We start from the raw sequence: 16597 nt of genomic DNA, 5'->3' as shown, positions 1-16597 counted from the left end.
ACTAATCCTAGGATTTCACAACCTAAAAATTCACAACCTCGTGAGACTCAGGTAGAAACCAACTTGGAACCACCTACTGAACTTCGTGTTTATTCTAGACGGATGACTCGACCAAGTAATGTTCCACCGGTCCCCAAGGTATGCCAACCATCGAACTCGACTATGGTCCAAGGTACGACATATCTTTCTCCTATTTCTTCTCCAAATTTAGAGCCTTCTACAGAATTCTTTGAACCCATAGCCTTGCGCAAAGGTGTTAGATCATGTACCACAAAACATCCAATATCCAATTTCTTATCTTATAATAAACTCTCTCCAGATTTCAAAGCTTTTTCCACTAGGATTATGGATGATGCACTACCTAAGTCGATACATGAAGCTCTAGAAGTTCCGAGATGGAGGCAGTTTTTGAGGAGTTAAAGGCCCTGAAGAAGAATGACACATGGGATCTAACTCCTTTACCTGAGGGGAAATGATCTGTAGGCAGCAAGTGGGTGTTCACCATCAAATACCATGCAGATGGCTCGGTCGAGAGATACAAGGCAAGACTCGTAGCACGAGGCTTCACTCAGACATACGGCCTTGACTACGAGGAGACCTTCGCACCTGTGGCCAAACTAAACACCGTACGTGTCCTACTCTCACTAGCTGCCAATCTGGATTGGACTCTCAGACAGTTTGATGTGAAGAATGCGTTCCTAAACGGTGAGCTAGAGGAAGAGGTGTTTATGGAAGTTCCTCCAGGCTTTGATGAATTGAAGAAGGATGGTAGGGTCTGCAAGCTAAAGAAATCCATTTATGGATTGAAACAATCTCCGAGAGCCTGGTTCGAGAGATTCACGAGAGCTGTGAAACAACATGGTTACACTCAGGCCCAGTCTGATCATACTATGTTCTACAAACACAATAATGGTAAAATTGCTATTTTAATTGTGTATGTAGATGACATTGTTATGACAGGAGATGACACAGTAGAGTTGGAGTCGTTGAAGAACTTCTTATCCAACCAGTTTGAAGTCAAGGATCTAGGACAACTCAAGTATTTCCTTGGAATGGAGGTGGCTAGATCCTCGAAAGGTATAATTATCTCGCAAAGGAAATATGTCCTCGATATCTTGAAAGAGACCGGATTACTCGGATGTAAACCAATGGCGACTCCTATTGATCCGAATCAAAAACTTGAAAAAGAAGATGGTGCTGAGCCTGTGGACAAGAATCGGTATCAGAAACTGGTGGGAAAATTGATTTATTTGGCTCATACGACACCAGATATTGCATTTGCTGTGAGCTTGGTTAGTCAGTTTATGCATTGTCCCTCGGAAAAACACTCCAAGGCTGTTTACCGGATTCTTCATTACTTTTTTTTGATAGGACCGGATTCTTCATTACTTGAAAGGGAGTCCTGGTAAAGGAATCATGTTTTCGAAGAATGGAAATCGAAGAGTGGAGATCTTCACTGATGCTGATTGGGGCGGAAGTTCTACAGACAGAAGATCTACTACCGGTTATTGCTCCTTTGTCTGGGGCAACTTAGTTACTTGGAGGAGCAAGAAGCAACCAGTTGTCTCTAGAAGCAGTGCGGAGACCGAGTTCAGAGCCATGGCGCAAGGAGTATGTGAGTTGTTATGGCTTAGGAGGATCTTGGAGGAGCTGAAGGTTGAAAGAGATAAACCGATGAAGTTGTATTGCGACAACAAATCGGCAATCAGTATTGCTCAGAATCCTGTACAGCATGACAGGACCAAACATGTCGAAATAGATCGACATTTCATCAAGGAGAGGCTGGAAAATGGCGATATCTGCATACTGTTTGTTCCATCATCAGAGCAACTCGCCGATGTTCTCACCAAGGGACTGTTTACTACGATGTTCGAAGGATTTCTGTCCAAGCTGGGAATGATCGATATCTATTCTCCAGCTTGAGGGGGGTGTCAAGAATATCTAAATTAAATATTAGATAGAATCAGTTTTTATTCTATTAGTTATTAGATAGGATCATTTTTAATTAGATAGAATCAGTTTTTTATTCTATTAGTTATTAGATAGGATCATTTTTAATTAGATAGAATCATTTTTATTCTGTTGCTAATTTTATGCATCTTTTTATGTAAAGTTGTTACATTGTAAACTCTATTTAAGTCGGCCATATTCAGCAGAAATAAACATGAATTATTCGGAACAAGTTTTTCCGTCTTTAGTTTGGGAACGAAAAAGATTCTCAGTGGAAAAATTTGATCTGTAGTAAGCATAATGTGGGTAATCTGTCCATCTCAATTGACAAAGTAGTTTCTCCTATGGACTCGTGGATTTGGAAAGGTATAATTAACTATTTTATGAAAAAAGATGAATTGGGAAACGAGCTGAGAGCTCATGCCAAGGTTCATGTTGGTAATGGTAAGTCTGTTTCTTTTTGGAATGATATTTGGGTAAATGATGATACTCTAAAGAATCAATTTCCAAGGATTTTTGCTCTCTCAACTAATAAGTGGGGTAAGGTGTCGGAGTTCGGTTGTTTTGTGAATAATGGTTGGGTGTGGAACATTCAATCTAGGCGTAACTTATGTGATTGGGAGTTAGATCAGTGGATCCAACTTATGTCTATGTTGGATAACATCATTTTGTCTGACTCAGTGGATGACTTCCTTAAGTGGTCGGGGAAGGGTGATGGTTTGTTCTCGGTCAAATCCTGCAGGTCGTCTCTCTCCCTTAAGTCTAGAGGAACGTGTTATTGGAGTCGGGAGGTTTGGTCGGGTCTTGCTCCTCCCAGAGTCGAATTTTTTCTGTGGCAGGTTGCGCACCAAAAATTGGCAGTCAGATCGGAGTTGAAGAGAAGGGGTGTTGCTCTGGAAGTAGTTTCTTGTCTGTTGTGTTTGGGACAGGAAGAAACTGTCCAGCATTTATTTATTTACTGCTCGGTCGCAGGGTTGTTATGGAATAGTTTTTTCAGACTTTGGGATATCTCTTCAGTTATGCCTATGGATCCGCCGTCTCTGTTGAGTTCTTGGTCTGATTTAAGGGCGAATTCCCTAATCTGGAAATTTATTCCAGGTGCTGTTTTCTGGACAATTTGGAAGACTAGGAATGCGGTGGTGTTTGATAAGATGAAGCTGGACAGTTCATCTCTTTTCTTCATTGCAAGATTTAGATTGGCTAAATGGTATCTAGCTAAGTTTCCGAATGCTAATATCCAAGTTGACTTGCTCATTGGGGATCCCACTATTGCTGATAAATTTCTGGATCCTAATGTGAATAGGAAAATCGTTCAGAGATGGCTTCCTCCTCCTTCGGATTTTTTTAAGTTTAATGTTAACGGGGCGGTCAGAGGTGACGGGCTAGCGGGTGGTATTGGATGCATTTTGAAGGACTACTGCTGCAATATTTTAGGGTCTTTCTCGAGTAGTGTTGGCCCTTGTCTTCCCCCTTTGGCTGAATTGAAAGCGATAGAAAGAGGCATTGATTTTTTTCTCGCATCAGCTTGGGTTAAGGAGGGAAGATTGATCATTGAGAGTGACTGTAAGGTTGCTGTGGACTGGATTGTGGTGCCGACTTCAGCCCCTCCTTTCTTTAGGTCATTGGTTGGGAAAATTGTTTCTCTAATTTCGGCTAGGGAAATTATTGTTAGGCACATTCCTAGGAGCTGTAATTGGGAGGCAGATGCTTTGGCCAAACAAGGGATTGGATGAGTTTTGTCTGTGTATTGGTTTTTAGTAGTTAGTGCGGGGTTTACGATTGTTATGTTGGTGTTTAACGTGTATTTGTCTAAGGAGTTTGTATGTGTATGTTTTATTAATAAATAGAGGCACTCTTTTCCCCTTCCGCTGATTAAGGAACACTTATTAGGTGGTCCGTTAATCATGAGGGGGTTTTTAATGAGGTCTCACATTCCTATCCAAAAAAAAAACTCTGCATTACTAGATGTGTATCATATGATAGCCAAGAAAAAGTCAAACTATGCATGAGGCATTCAAACAGTTTTCCTCTTTTCTTTTAAGAGAAGCGGAATGGGGGATTGAAAGCTCAAAACTTGGATGGCAGATAAACCAACCAGAGTATATTAGAAGATATCATGAATGCCAGCAATAAATAAAGAAATTCCTAGCTAGAATAGCTTTATGTCAAAGCAAGCAAGGACTAGGCAAAAGTTACAGACATAAAGACCATCGTATTACAACAAACTCCCTTAACAATTCGCATCATGTTAATAAGTGGGCTAAACACTATAATAATATCATAACCATATCACTCTGCTCTTAGTGATGATAACCAAAAGCATACCAGTCTGCAGAACAAGTAGGTCTATCATACTACAGCATACACCTTTAACAATTTGCATCATGTTAATATGTGGAATAAACACTGATAATATCACAACCATATTTCTTTCTGTTCTAGTGACGATAACCAAAAGCATACCAGTCTGCGGAACAAGTAGGTCCAAGTAAGATAATGCACAGCATCTTCTTTACGGCAAATTGTTCCGGAAACAATCTCTGCATTCATGTGATCATGTAACTGCTCCCTCAGGCTACTCTCAACCGGAAATGGTTCATATAGAAACTGCATGGTGAAAACAAGAAACAGTTAAGCCAATCACTCTCTCACTATAAAGAGCATTGCCAAATTAGCAGGAAAATCGTTAGTTTGTTTGACCTTTTTGTAGAAGCTCTTTTTGGGTTCATGAACAAGAATAACTGCCTTCCCATGCTGATCATATTGAGGACGGCCTGCTCGACCCATCATTTGCAAAATATCTGTAATGGGGAAATCAACATATCTCTTTGTTTTCCCGTCATAATACTCTGTTCCCTGAGTCATTAAATTGACATTTGTTAAAATAATACCATCCCAGAGCACAAGGAGATATCTCAAAACAAAGAATTTAAAATGCATTCTTCAGCACATCATGTAAAGTCAAATCTCTAAAGCAGCGACAGACTACTAAACCTCATGATGAGATCAACTTGCAACATGCAGCCAGTAAGTGGTTCCCTTATATGACAATTGTTCTTCATCTCAACCCAAGAAACTAGACTATTAAATGAATATAAGCATAAGATCCCCCTAGTGTGGGACTCATAAATCACTGCAAAGCACAAGTGCACTGCCATCCCTTATAACTGCAACTTGATCAACTAATGCTTTTACAAGACATTTGCAACCTCTATGCTTTATATGCTAAGCATACTGAAAAACTAAACTGTCTTAATAATTAGCATATCACATGCAAATCACAGCCTTTTTATTTCATAAATTTAAGGGTTAATACCATTTTTAGTACTAATTTTGGCTTCAATATTCAAATTGATACCATGGTTTTTGTCCCAATTAAGTACCTATGTTTAACTTGGTAAACAGACCAAACAGAATCACTGTAAATGTGGCCCAATCAATATTTGACACGTGTTCTAGTAATAAACATAGGTACTTAATTGGGACAGAAGAATACTTGGGTACCAAATTTAACATTGAAGCCAAACTCAATATTCAAATAAGTGTTTTCATGCAGATAATTTTAGAAATATCATAGGGAACTCAACACAACTTCAAAAATGAGATGCATACGGAAAAATAAAATGACTATTATCTTTAAAGTTCTTAAAATTTTTAATCTGAAAAACAGATAATACTTCCATGACTTCCTATGCAAGTAAAACTGTTACGAAAGAAAATGAAAGAGAGCATCCGTATGACCACAACCTGGTTTATGTTTCCCTCACCTTGATAATAACCAAATGGGCGGGAAGATTTACACCCCAAGCTAATGTGCTTGTACAAACCAATACCTGCATTTGGGAAAGAACAATTCATTTATGTTAGAAGTATCATCTTTTCCAAGTAAATAAAAAAAGTTTGTGAGGAAGAAGTGCCTGAATCATATTGTTTGCAAAAAGCTCCTCAACAAGAGATCTATCTTTGTCATTTAGTCCAGCATGATGCAACCCAATGCCAAACTGTAAGGTATGCCTCAGGTTCTGATCAGTAACCTGGGAAAGTACCATCTGCAAATCTTCTTCTGGCATACTCAAAAATTGCCTCGGATTTTCATCGGATGCTGCATACTTCAGTTCAAATATAGAAATTTAACAGTGACAGCCATGGTTATACTACTACTATAGTTATTCCAAATGGGATACAAATCTCACCTGAATAATGTCCAAAGCAGTCAGCCTTGTCTGACGCCGAGATGAAACAAAGATAAGAACAGGTTTCGTTGGTGAATGGGTGCATATTGCAGCATATGCTGGTTTATTCATGCTATTCATTCTTGGGCAGTAGTACTTTCCAGGATAACCCTGTTCCATTAAGGAAAAGCTCAGAATTGAAAGATAATTTTATGTGAGGCTCTGATTCACTTTCATATCAACCAGAAAGGGTAATAAAAGAACTACCCTATCCAATATTCGCACAAAATTCAGGTCAAACAAATTCTTAAAAGGTCGAAATATAAGTGTCCATTAAATGCATCAGGGGCAGGTGATGCACATTCTCAAGAAGTCAAAATATGTCTACCTGATAAACCTACGGCAAGTTGTACACATGGTTAGTTATGCACATAAGTCTAGAGGTGGAATCAAAGGTGAACCTAGCTTTAAGCAACGCAGAATTAGATCAACGCAAAAAAATTGAAACTTGCTCAAGCTCATATTTCATGTCTGTATTTCAATGAAAAACATTCATAAAAGCTTGAGCTTGGCTAAGATGCCTTTCTTATCCAATAGGTGGTGATTCAAGTGTAAGGGTCAAACTTAGATTAACGAACAAGTCACAATCATAAAAGACAGAAGGCTTTATTTATGTTTGTCCAGATAAAAGCTGAAAACGAGTCATTAACAGCTGGAACTTGATAGATCAACTTGGCAAGTTTAGCTTAAAAAGCTCCAATGTAATGCAAATTTGCAGAAGCAATGTTTTTGAGGAGCCAACAACTGTTTCAGAAAAGTTCCACTCAATTTTCAGCCGACTGAAGCCCATTCTAGTCATGTATTTTATCCAAGCCCTTCTGAAGACTAAATTTTGGGTAACATGGCATCTCTAATTTTCTAGTAGAATGGGTACTTTGAATTCAACATGAACCTTAACTAAAGTATCATAGTTCACACCAGCGGCATAATAATGCCAACTGGAAGTGCTCTTTATAACAGGAAATCGGGGTCTATGCGGGCTGACGGAAGTGGTGGAGGCATCTGGGGAATTTTAAGGGATTCCAATGGTAGTTCGCTGTTTTCATTCTCGATTCCTATAGGGTAGGGTCTTCGATTCTGGCAGAAATATTAGCAGTGGAGCACGTGGTGAATTGGTTTATCGGCTCTTCTTGTTTCGATTCATCGGGCCTTATTCTAGAATGCGATTGTGAATCGGTTGTGAAATGGCTTAAAAACCCGGAGTTGATTCCTCCTGAGTGGGAAGGAGTCCTTAGACCGTAGCAGAGACTGTTTTTAAAGGAAATTTCTTAATTAAACACATTCCTAGAAGCAGGAATATGGCTGCAGACTCCCTTGCGAAGCAGGCTGCTGGTGTTATCTCTGGTTAAATTTGGTATTGTGTTTTAGCTTGGCTGTGATGTTCTTGGGGTGAAGCTTTGTTCTGCTTTCAGCCTGCATTGGGTGTTTTAGGCAGTGTTGTTCTTTGGGAGCAGCTTTGTTTTGTAATGGCTTTGCTCGGGTGCACTCTTTTTCCTCCACATAGGGTTAGGGAGGTTTTTTAATGAGGCTCCGTGCTTTGCTTTTTCTTTTTATTACATTAATAATATGTTCTCTTTCAAAAAAAAATAACAGGAAATCATCTCATTTTGGTACATATAGGACCTAAAACCATAATCAGATACCTTGGGCATTGGGGGGAAATACATCTAAAATTGCATTTCCTTTTCTTTTTCTTTTTGGCAAGAAATTTTATAGGAAACTTTCTTTCCATTTCTCATTCATAAAAATTTAATTATGCATGGCACTTGAAGACATGCAAGCAGATTTTGCACAAAACCTAAACTTTAAGAAAGGATGCTTGAAACTTGCCTGGATATGAACTTCAAGAGGTACAGGCCTCACACTTGGTTTAAAGTTGAAGAGCCCAAGTTCACCAACACCTAACCAGTCAGCCAAATCACTGAAAGAAAAGAAAAAAATATATCGGTTATAAAAGATATGATGTACCTCAAATGCGTCAAAGAAAAAGGAACAGCAAACCTAAAAACTTTTAGGATCCGCCTGTAGACAAATTTATGGGGTAAATGCCTGGGTATTACAAATGTAACACTTAAGTTATGTCTTATGTGACATAAGTGTTTGCAGAGTCAAAACCCTGGCATTATTCTGGTGTGGCAGCCCGGAACTCCAGCAACATTTTTCCTTAAATTTGAGATTTTTGTGATCCAATCATAATTCAACAAGACTAGTCAACCTGTAAACCTCAATCCTAACCATTATCTTTTTTTGATAAAGAGCAAGACCTCGTTAAAATCCCCCTTCTTAACCCCACTGCTGAACAAAAATACATCAGCCGACATTGGACGGAGGAAAAGAGTGCCTCAAATGTTATTCCAGACAAAAATACACTACATACGACAGCCGGCTATTACAAACACCACCCCCACACTCAAGCACTCACCTCTGTAAATCCTTTTTTTTTTTATAGGAATGAAAGGCCTTCACCAAAATCCCCTACTTGATTAAGGGAGTTTAGAAGTAAACTCCTTAATCAGCAGGAGGAGGAGAAGAGAGCCTTAGAAATTTTATTAAAATAAAACAGTAACATAAGATACAACCACTACTTCTACAAACAACACATAAAACTTAAAAACTTCTAGACCAGATCCCCACTAAACAAAACGCAGCAGCTAAAACAGCAACAACAGTCAACCAATTCCCTCCTTAGCTAATTTATCTGCCTCACAATTACAGCACCTAGGAATCCATCTAACAACAACCTGTCTAGCAGAAACAGAATACACGATGTCCTTAACAAAATTAGCCAGAAAAACAGGAGAAGAAATGCCATCATTAATCCATTCCACTGCTGTCTTCGAATCACTTTCAATGATAAGCCTACCCTTCGACGCCCAACTTGAAGAAAGAAAGAAATCAATGCCTCTTTTAATTGCCTTTAATCCTGCTAGAATAGGAGTAGCTGGACCAACTTTCTCTGAAAAAGACGAAAGTGTAACCCGATTCCAGTCCCTTAGAATACCCCCAATACCCGCCAACCTCCGCACACTACTAACAGCCCCATCCACATTCATCTTAAAAAAGTCTACTGGAGGAGGAATCCAGCTCAACACAATGTTATTCACAGTCTTATGAGCAGTAAGATTGTCAGCCAGGGTAGGATCTCCAATAAGAGAATCAACTTGCAATGTGATTAGGGGAAACTTAGCCAGGAACCACTTTGCTAATCTGAAACGCACAGTAAAAAACAAAGAAATTATGTCCAACTTTCCCTTATCAAAGATGATCTCGTTTCTAATCTTCCAAATAGACCAAAAAACTACCCCCGGGATAAACTACCAAATCACAGAATTAGGCCTCAATACCTCCCACGAACTAAGCTAACTGGGAGGGTTAGAAGGAAGCGCTAACCGTACACCCCAGAACCCTATGAGTTTAGTCCACAGAACTCAAGAAACCGGACATGAAATAAAAAGATGTTGAACAGATTCTTCCTCTAAGTTACATAACGGGCAAAGAAAATTATCGCCTATATTGACCCCCGTTCTCAACAATTCAGCTCTGACAGCAACTTTTTGATGAGACAGTTGCCACAAGAAAGTCTCCACTCTAGGTGGAACAAACCCCAACCAAACACATTTATTCCACTGAAAAGAATCATCATGAAAAGAAGAAAGAGCTTGCCTACAAGCTTTAACCGAAAACAGCCCATCGTCCGAACCATCCCACAGCATACAATCGTCCATAGTCTCGATAAGTTTAATGTCTTTCAACCTATCCAGAAGCTCAACCAACTGCATTACCTCCCAATCACAAAGATTCCTCCTAGTCGTAACATTCCAAACCCATCCACTCAATTCAAAGCTCCCAAAATCAGCAACGTGGCCCAATTTATTGGATGAGAGGACAAAAATTCTCGGAAACAGCAGTTTCAAAGGGACCTCACCAAGCCACGAATCGTTCTAAAAGGAAATGGATTTACCATTACCTATTTGAAGCTTTGCATGAGACCTAAGACAACCTCCAAAGTCATCATTCTTAAAAAAGTTGTTTACGATTCCCCTCCAAATCCAAGAGTCTTTTTGGGAGAAAACCTTATTGATATCCATGGAATGGCAACTCACATTGTGTTTGCTACATAAGAACTGCTTCCACAAAGAATTAGTATCATTAGCAAATTTCCAAATCCACTTACCCAACAACGCTCGGTTTAAAAGACTTAAATCAGTAACTCCCAAACCTCCTACACTCAACGGTCTATAGACCTTATCCCAACTCACCCAATGCATTTTCTTCTTGTCGACCCCTCCCCCCCACAGGAAATTCGACAACAAGGAATTTAACCTCAGACAAATAGAAGAAGGCATCTTAAAAATTGATAGGAAAAAGATAGGTAAAGAAGATAAAACCGACTTAATAAGTACCAAACGACCAGCCATGGACAAAGAAGAGGCTTTCCAACCTGTCAGTTTCCTATTAAAATTTGCAAAAACTGGATCCCAAAGCTTCTCTGAATTCTTAACCGCCCCTAATGGAAGACCTAAATAATCAGTAGGAAAAGAACCGACCGAACAACCAATGTTCCTAGCCCACTCATCAAGGATGTCACTCCCCACATTAATCCCAAAGAGCTTACTTTTACTAAGATTAAGATGGAGCCCCGTTAGAACGCTGAAAATCCTCAACACTCTCCTAACATTCTTGATTTGAGTGACAGAGGCTCGACAGAAGATAATTAAATCATCTGCAAACTGAAGATGAGACAAAGAAAAAGAATTTGGTTTTTACCGAAAGAGAACCCTTGGAAAAGACCCAAATCCACTGCTTTATTCAACATTAAATGAAGTAGTTCCCCAACCATATTGAACAGAAGAGGAGAAAGGCTACAACCTTGTCTCAAGCCTTTAGCAATCGAAAACTCCTCAGTAGGAGAGCCATTCACTAGGACCGAAATTGAGGTTGTGGAAATACATTGTGCAATCCAAGAACACCACCTCTTACCAAAACCCAATTCTTTCATAAGCCTTTGAATAATCTGCCATTCTACAGTATCGTACGCTCTGCTAAAATCCACTTTAAATACAACCCCTTTAAGACCTTGTTTCCTCCAAGAGTCAATTCCTTCATTTGCTATAAATGCACAGTCCCACTGTTGCCTTCCCGGAATAAAAGCAAACTGTGAAGGACTAATAATGTCCTTAATACAGGAAATGAGTCTTTTTGAAAGAACTTTCGAAAGAATTTTTATACAAGCTGCCCACAAGACTTATGGGTCTATAATCCTCTATTTTCTCGGGATTGCCCTTCTTAGGAATCAAGGTAATAAAAGCATGGTTAACACCATGAGCCCACTTCTTCCCCATGTAGAAATCTGAGAAAAACACCATAATCTGCTCCTTTAAAAAATTCCAGTATTTCTTGAAGAAACCCATGGAAAAATCGTCTGGACCAGGAGCTTTAGAACTATCCGAAGAGGAGATAACTTGCCAAACTTCTAACTCAGAGAATTCCGCCTCCAAAAAACCACTTTGCGAAGCTGTTAATTGCGCAAAATCAAAATTCAAATCCTTCACCTCCAATGCAGAATTGGAATTGTACGCAGAATTGAAGAAGTTGAACACACCACCTCTAATTTTGTCCTTATCCGAGACCAGTTCTCCATTAATATTTAATGTATGAATACAATTTACTCTACTCCTTTTCAACGCCGATAGATGAAAAAACCTTGTATTCCTGTCGCCATTTTTAATCCATCTACTTCTGGATTTCTGACACCAAATACTCTCTTCAATCCTTAACAACCTCCACAGCTCCTTGAACTCAGTCAACTGATCCCACTCCCCCTAGGATAAAATTCCACATTGTGACTTAGTTTCTAAACCAGCTATCTCAGCTTCCAATCGAAATGGAATCTGGCAGCCTTAAATGACTACTATCGGGCCAGCGTCTGATCTGTTTTTTAGCAGCTTGTAGTACCCGAAAAATACCCCCGTTATTAATCTTATTCTTCTCTACTGCTAACAATTTTCCAACAAAAGAATTGAAGCCTTGTTCCTGAAGAAGAAAATTAAAGAATCTAAAGGGTTTAGGGCCCCAATTCAGATTAACATCCTCCAGCAAAACCGGATTGTGATCTGAAATTGATTTCGATAACAGTGCCTGAGAAATCTTGGGAAAACTGTTCAGGAATCTGCCACATATGAGGAAACGATCAAGTCTAACCCAAGTAGAGACTTCTCTATTACTGCACCATGTAAAATTTCCTCCTGACATAGGTAAATCCATCATATTAGCTTGTTGCACAAAAGATCTAAAGATACTAATGGTATGCCAATTCTGGGATTTCCCAAGCTTCTCTTCCGCATCAAGATATGCATTAAAATCCCCCCCAATACACACCGGGAGATTCCATGACATAACAAAGTTCAACAACTCCCGAAAAAAATCCTCCTTTTCGTCTTCAATAGCAGGGCCATAGACGTTAATAAAAACGAACTCCTTAGGATCGTGCATAAAATTTCCCACCAGAGCCAAAAACCTACTGTGAACATGGTGATTGGAGACATTGAACACATTCTCATTCCACAAACTGATTAACCCCCCCTTCGACCCCTGAGTAGGAGACCCAAGACACCCCCTTCTTTACTAGTCTAGCAAAAGCCACCGACTTTTCTCTCCTACCTAAACCTCTAATATTCCACGACAGAATACAAAGATGATTCATAAAAAAGCTTTACTCCAAAACGCCAAAACTGCACCCTTCAGCCAACAGAACTTAAACAACATATCAACCTTCCAAAACCACCTCCTCGCCTTTCTCAAGACTTAGAAATTTTTTGATAAAAGCCTCCCTCCCTTCCTTGAACGAAATACCTAACATCTGACATACATCCCAAGTTTCCAAAGCTTCCTCCAATAGTTTATTAAAGGTACTAGAATACACCGTTGAAATCTCCGCTAAGCCCAAAGCTTCTGAAATTAAGCCTCTTCTTTTCCTTCTATAATCTTTACGAGAACAAGAGGCAATAATAGAATATGTTCCCTTAGGAGGAGAAACTGAACTGCTAACCAGGGGAACCACCGAAGTACTCTGAACAGGGACAGAACTATTGTTAAAGAAACCTAGACCATTTTCCCGAATTCTAAGGGAAAGCTGCTGACAGTTAGCCATATCACCACTACTCTGATTATGCTTCTGATTCTGAATGCCTTCCAAACACAAATTTTCCTTAACAATACCCGAGCATAACCAGACTCTTCTGGCTCTTGACCTTCTATAAACTCTAGCAAAACGACCACAACCCCTCCTACAATCCTGTGCACTTCTGATAGACATGCATTTAGAAACCTGATAACCCAACTTCCATCTCCTAGAACTCTTCACTTTGATTTTACTGGACTCCTCCTTACGAGCAGAGCCTACAATTTGCTCTCCCAAACCATTAACCTCAGGTTCCTGTCGACCTTCCATAGACTTCTCAATAAAATTACCACTTACCTCCCCTAAACAGTCGGAAGACTGAACCTTATTGTTAAGAAGATGCCCGTCACGAGAGACCTTCACGACCCGCCCAGCAGGTAAAATTTTATAGACATGGGAGTGCACCTCCCAATCCGAATCGGAATGGGCTGAAGAGCTGTGACCCACATCCTCTCTCAGCCCAAGACGCAAAATCCCTAGTAGGATCTAGTTCCAATTGAAACTTCTCTGACACCCAATACTGCTGGATTCCGAAAGAGAATTGTTTTTCTGAGAATATTCCACCTTCATGTTCAACGCTGTCATATTTCTCTACCTCCTGCCTACCTTAGCCCCACTTCCCTCAACGACCTCCTTTAAAAAATCAGCCTTGTGGCCATCCACTAAATTAACTGACAACCCATTAGTTTTGAGTTCCGTGCCTGATTTATTATTCCTAGAATGTTCCCCAACTCTTTCATAGCATCCACTATCTTGTGTTTGCTGAAAACATGTGCCCTCCTTGGACCGAACCCCCTCATAATTTACCTCTCAAAACTTCCATCTTCTTCCTCCTTCGAAGGATCTGCACAGTACCCTTCTACTGAGACCTTCTTCCACTCTTCTTCTATTGCAATTGAGAAATTAGTACACTTCGATCCCGAATTAATTTTAACTTTAAAGGATCTACCATAGGACCCTACATTTGTAAATTCAGGAACGTCAAAGGGACTAGCAACCCTTAACAACAGTCTCGCTGCAGAGAGATCCTCTCTCTTTCTAGTCTCCTCCATGATACTAACGAACTCCCCCCACGTACCTGCAAGTTTCTCCAAGAAATGTTCCGACCAGCACAGAAATGGTAATCCTACCAACTCAACCAAACAATACGCCGAAGAAACACCTCCCTCATTCAACAACGGAGATACCCAATGAAACCAAGAAGATAACTTCTCTTGGCGATTCGACCATGCCTCTACGAACTCTTCATTCGAATTGAACATAACAATACAATCATTCCGAACATATCCCCAATTTACCAATTTGACCTCGAACCCCTCATTCTTCTCATGACCTCCCTGCTTTTCCACTGCATCCTGCTCCAATCCCCCTTCTGATATCCACTTTCAGCACCTCCTGAAACGATCGGCCATCCCTCAAGCTTCTCGATTTATCCAGAACCACCTGTTGTTTACCTTTGACCTCTCTAATTGACTTGTTTCCTTCCCACTGATAGTTCTTCCCAACTGGTTCACTCCTCCTATCCTTCTTATATCTTGCGACCCCCACTGAGACTCTCTTCCCGTCAATCAGCGTTCCATTAACGTATTGAACAGCTCTTCTTCTACCAGCCTCCAACGCAAATTGCACAAAAGCAAACGTGGATGATTTATAATTCGGTTTATCTGTAAAACTTGGAATAAAGACCCTCACAACTCTACCATAATAATTGAAAATCTCTCTTAATTCACTTCTAGTAACTCTCTTACTAAGATTATCAACAAAGACGGTCCATTCCTCATCGGAGGTTGAACTTCTAGATACAAACTCTCTCTTTCTCTCTCTACCTGGCATGCCAGCCAAGCTATACCCGCCTTAGCCAAGCTGTCAGCCTCCCAATTCACAGACCTTTTTACAAACCTTAAAATGGCAATATGATCTATAACAACATTAACAATATCCTTAACTAGTTGTGAAAAAACTGGGATACAAATTTGGGTTCTTAATCCATTTAACTGCATTCACTGAGTCGGACTCAACAATTAGCCTACCCTTGCCACACCACTTTGATTCCTCAACCAGAGCTAAACCGGCTTGGATGGCCTTCAATTCAGCTAAAATAGGGGGACCTGAATCAGTTGAAGCCGAAAAAGAGCCCAAAACCTTGCCCTCCTCATTTCGTAGTATTCCCCCAATACCGCTGCTTTCCCAATCTCTTTGTACTGCCCCATCCACATTAATTTTTAAAGAAACCATGGGAGGGGGACTCTACAAGACCGGTGATGGATTAGTTTTCATGGACGGATTGCTCGAATCAGCCAGCTTCGGGTCGCCAACAAGGCAATCAAAGAGAACTGGAAAATTAGGATATTTCGCTGAAAACCACTCCGCCACTCTATATCTATCTAAAAAGAACAATTGATTAAAATCATTGTTTCCCTTATCGAAGATCACATGATTTCGACACTTCCAAACAGACCATAAAACGACTACCAGAATAAAATTCCAGATTATAAACTTTGGAGCAAGACTTTCCCAAGATGATAAGAAGACGTTAGGATGCTCTGGAAGGATCGTAGATAAATTCCACAATCTTAAGAAACACCCCCAAAGAGCCCACGCAATCGAGCACGAAAAGAATAGGTGAGATACCGGTTCTTGATGCACACCACATAGCGGGCATAAAGTGTTCTCTATCCCATTAACACCACACTTTAAAAGTTCCGATTTAACCACTTTTTGATGAAAGACCTGCCACATAAACACCTCCACTCTTGGAGTAGCATAACCTATCCAAACCAGTTTCAACCAAATCGGATCTTCAGCAGACCCTTCTGACATTAACCTAACACATGATTTAACCAAATAAACGCCTTCCCCATTCCCCGTCCAAACACATTGATCATCCGCATCAACCCGAATACTAGCATTACCTAGTAACGATAGTAGTTCCATCCACTGCTCTACTTCCCAGTCCAATAAATTTCTTCGAAACTGTATGTCCCAACACCAAACCCCTTATTATAAAAACCAAACTCGGATATTTTCCCTTTTTAAACCCTAAAGCCATAAACCTAATTAAGCAGACATTCTCTAAACCTATACCTCCTCTATAGGCCTTTGTGGGTCAAAATATTCTCCTTGAATAGTAATCGAAAAATTAGAATTCTATGGCCTGTTACTGTAAAGGAGATAATCAGGCAGCCAATTTTCAGGCCAATTCAATTTGTTCATAAACACAAATTGATTACTCCTT

General features: G+C 39.9%; 1 protein-coding gene across 2 annotated transcripts in view; it reads right to left on the bottom strand.

The window, feature by feature from the left end:
• Positions 1–16597, bottom strand: part of LOC120215957 (DExH-box ATP-dependent RNA helicase DExH14) — a 57230-nt gene that overhangs the window by 11127 nt on the left and 29506 nt on the right. For both annotated transcript variants that reach the window (XM_039213483.1, XM_039213484.1), the window contains 6 exons: positions 8013–8103; positions 6144–6293; positions 5868–6059; positions 5718–5783; positions 4651–4806; positions 4414–4557 (listed from right to left, as the gene is read on the bottom strand). In XM_039213483.1, the coding sequence (XP_039069414.1) occupies positions 4414–4557; positions 4651–4806; positions 5718–5783; positions 5868–6059; positions 6144–6293; positions 8013–8103 (799 nt within the window). The remainder of the gene's footprint in view (positions 1–4413; positions 4558–4650; positions 4807–5717; positions 5784–5867; positions 6060–6143; positions 6294–8012; positions 8104–16597) is intronic.

The sequence above is a fragment of the Hibiscus syriacus genome, unplaced genomic scaffold, assembly GCF_006381635.1.
Source record: "Hibiscus syriacus cultivar Baekdansim isolate YM2019G1 unplaced genomic scaffold, ASM638163v2 tig00110156_pilon, whole genome shotgun sequence".
Taxonomy (NCBI): Eukaryota; Viridiplantae; Streptophyta; class Magnoliopsida; order Malvales; family Malvaceae; genus Hibiscus; species Hibiscus syriacus.
The sequence above is the reverse complement of the archived record's forward strand: the minus strand, read 5'-3'. Positions and strand labels throughout refer to the sequence as shown.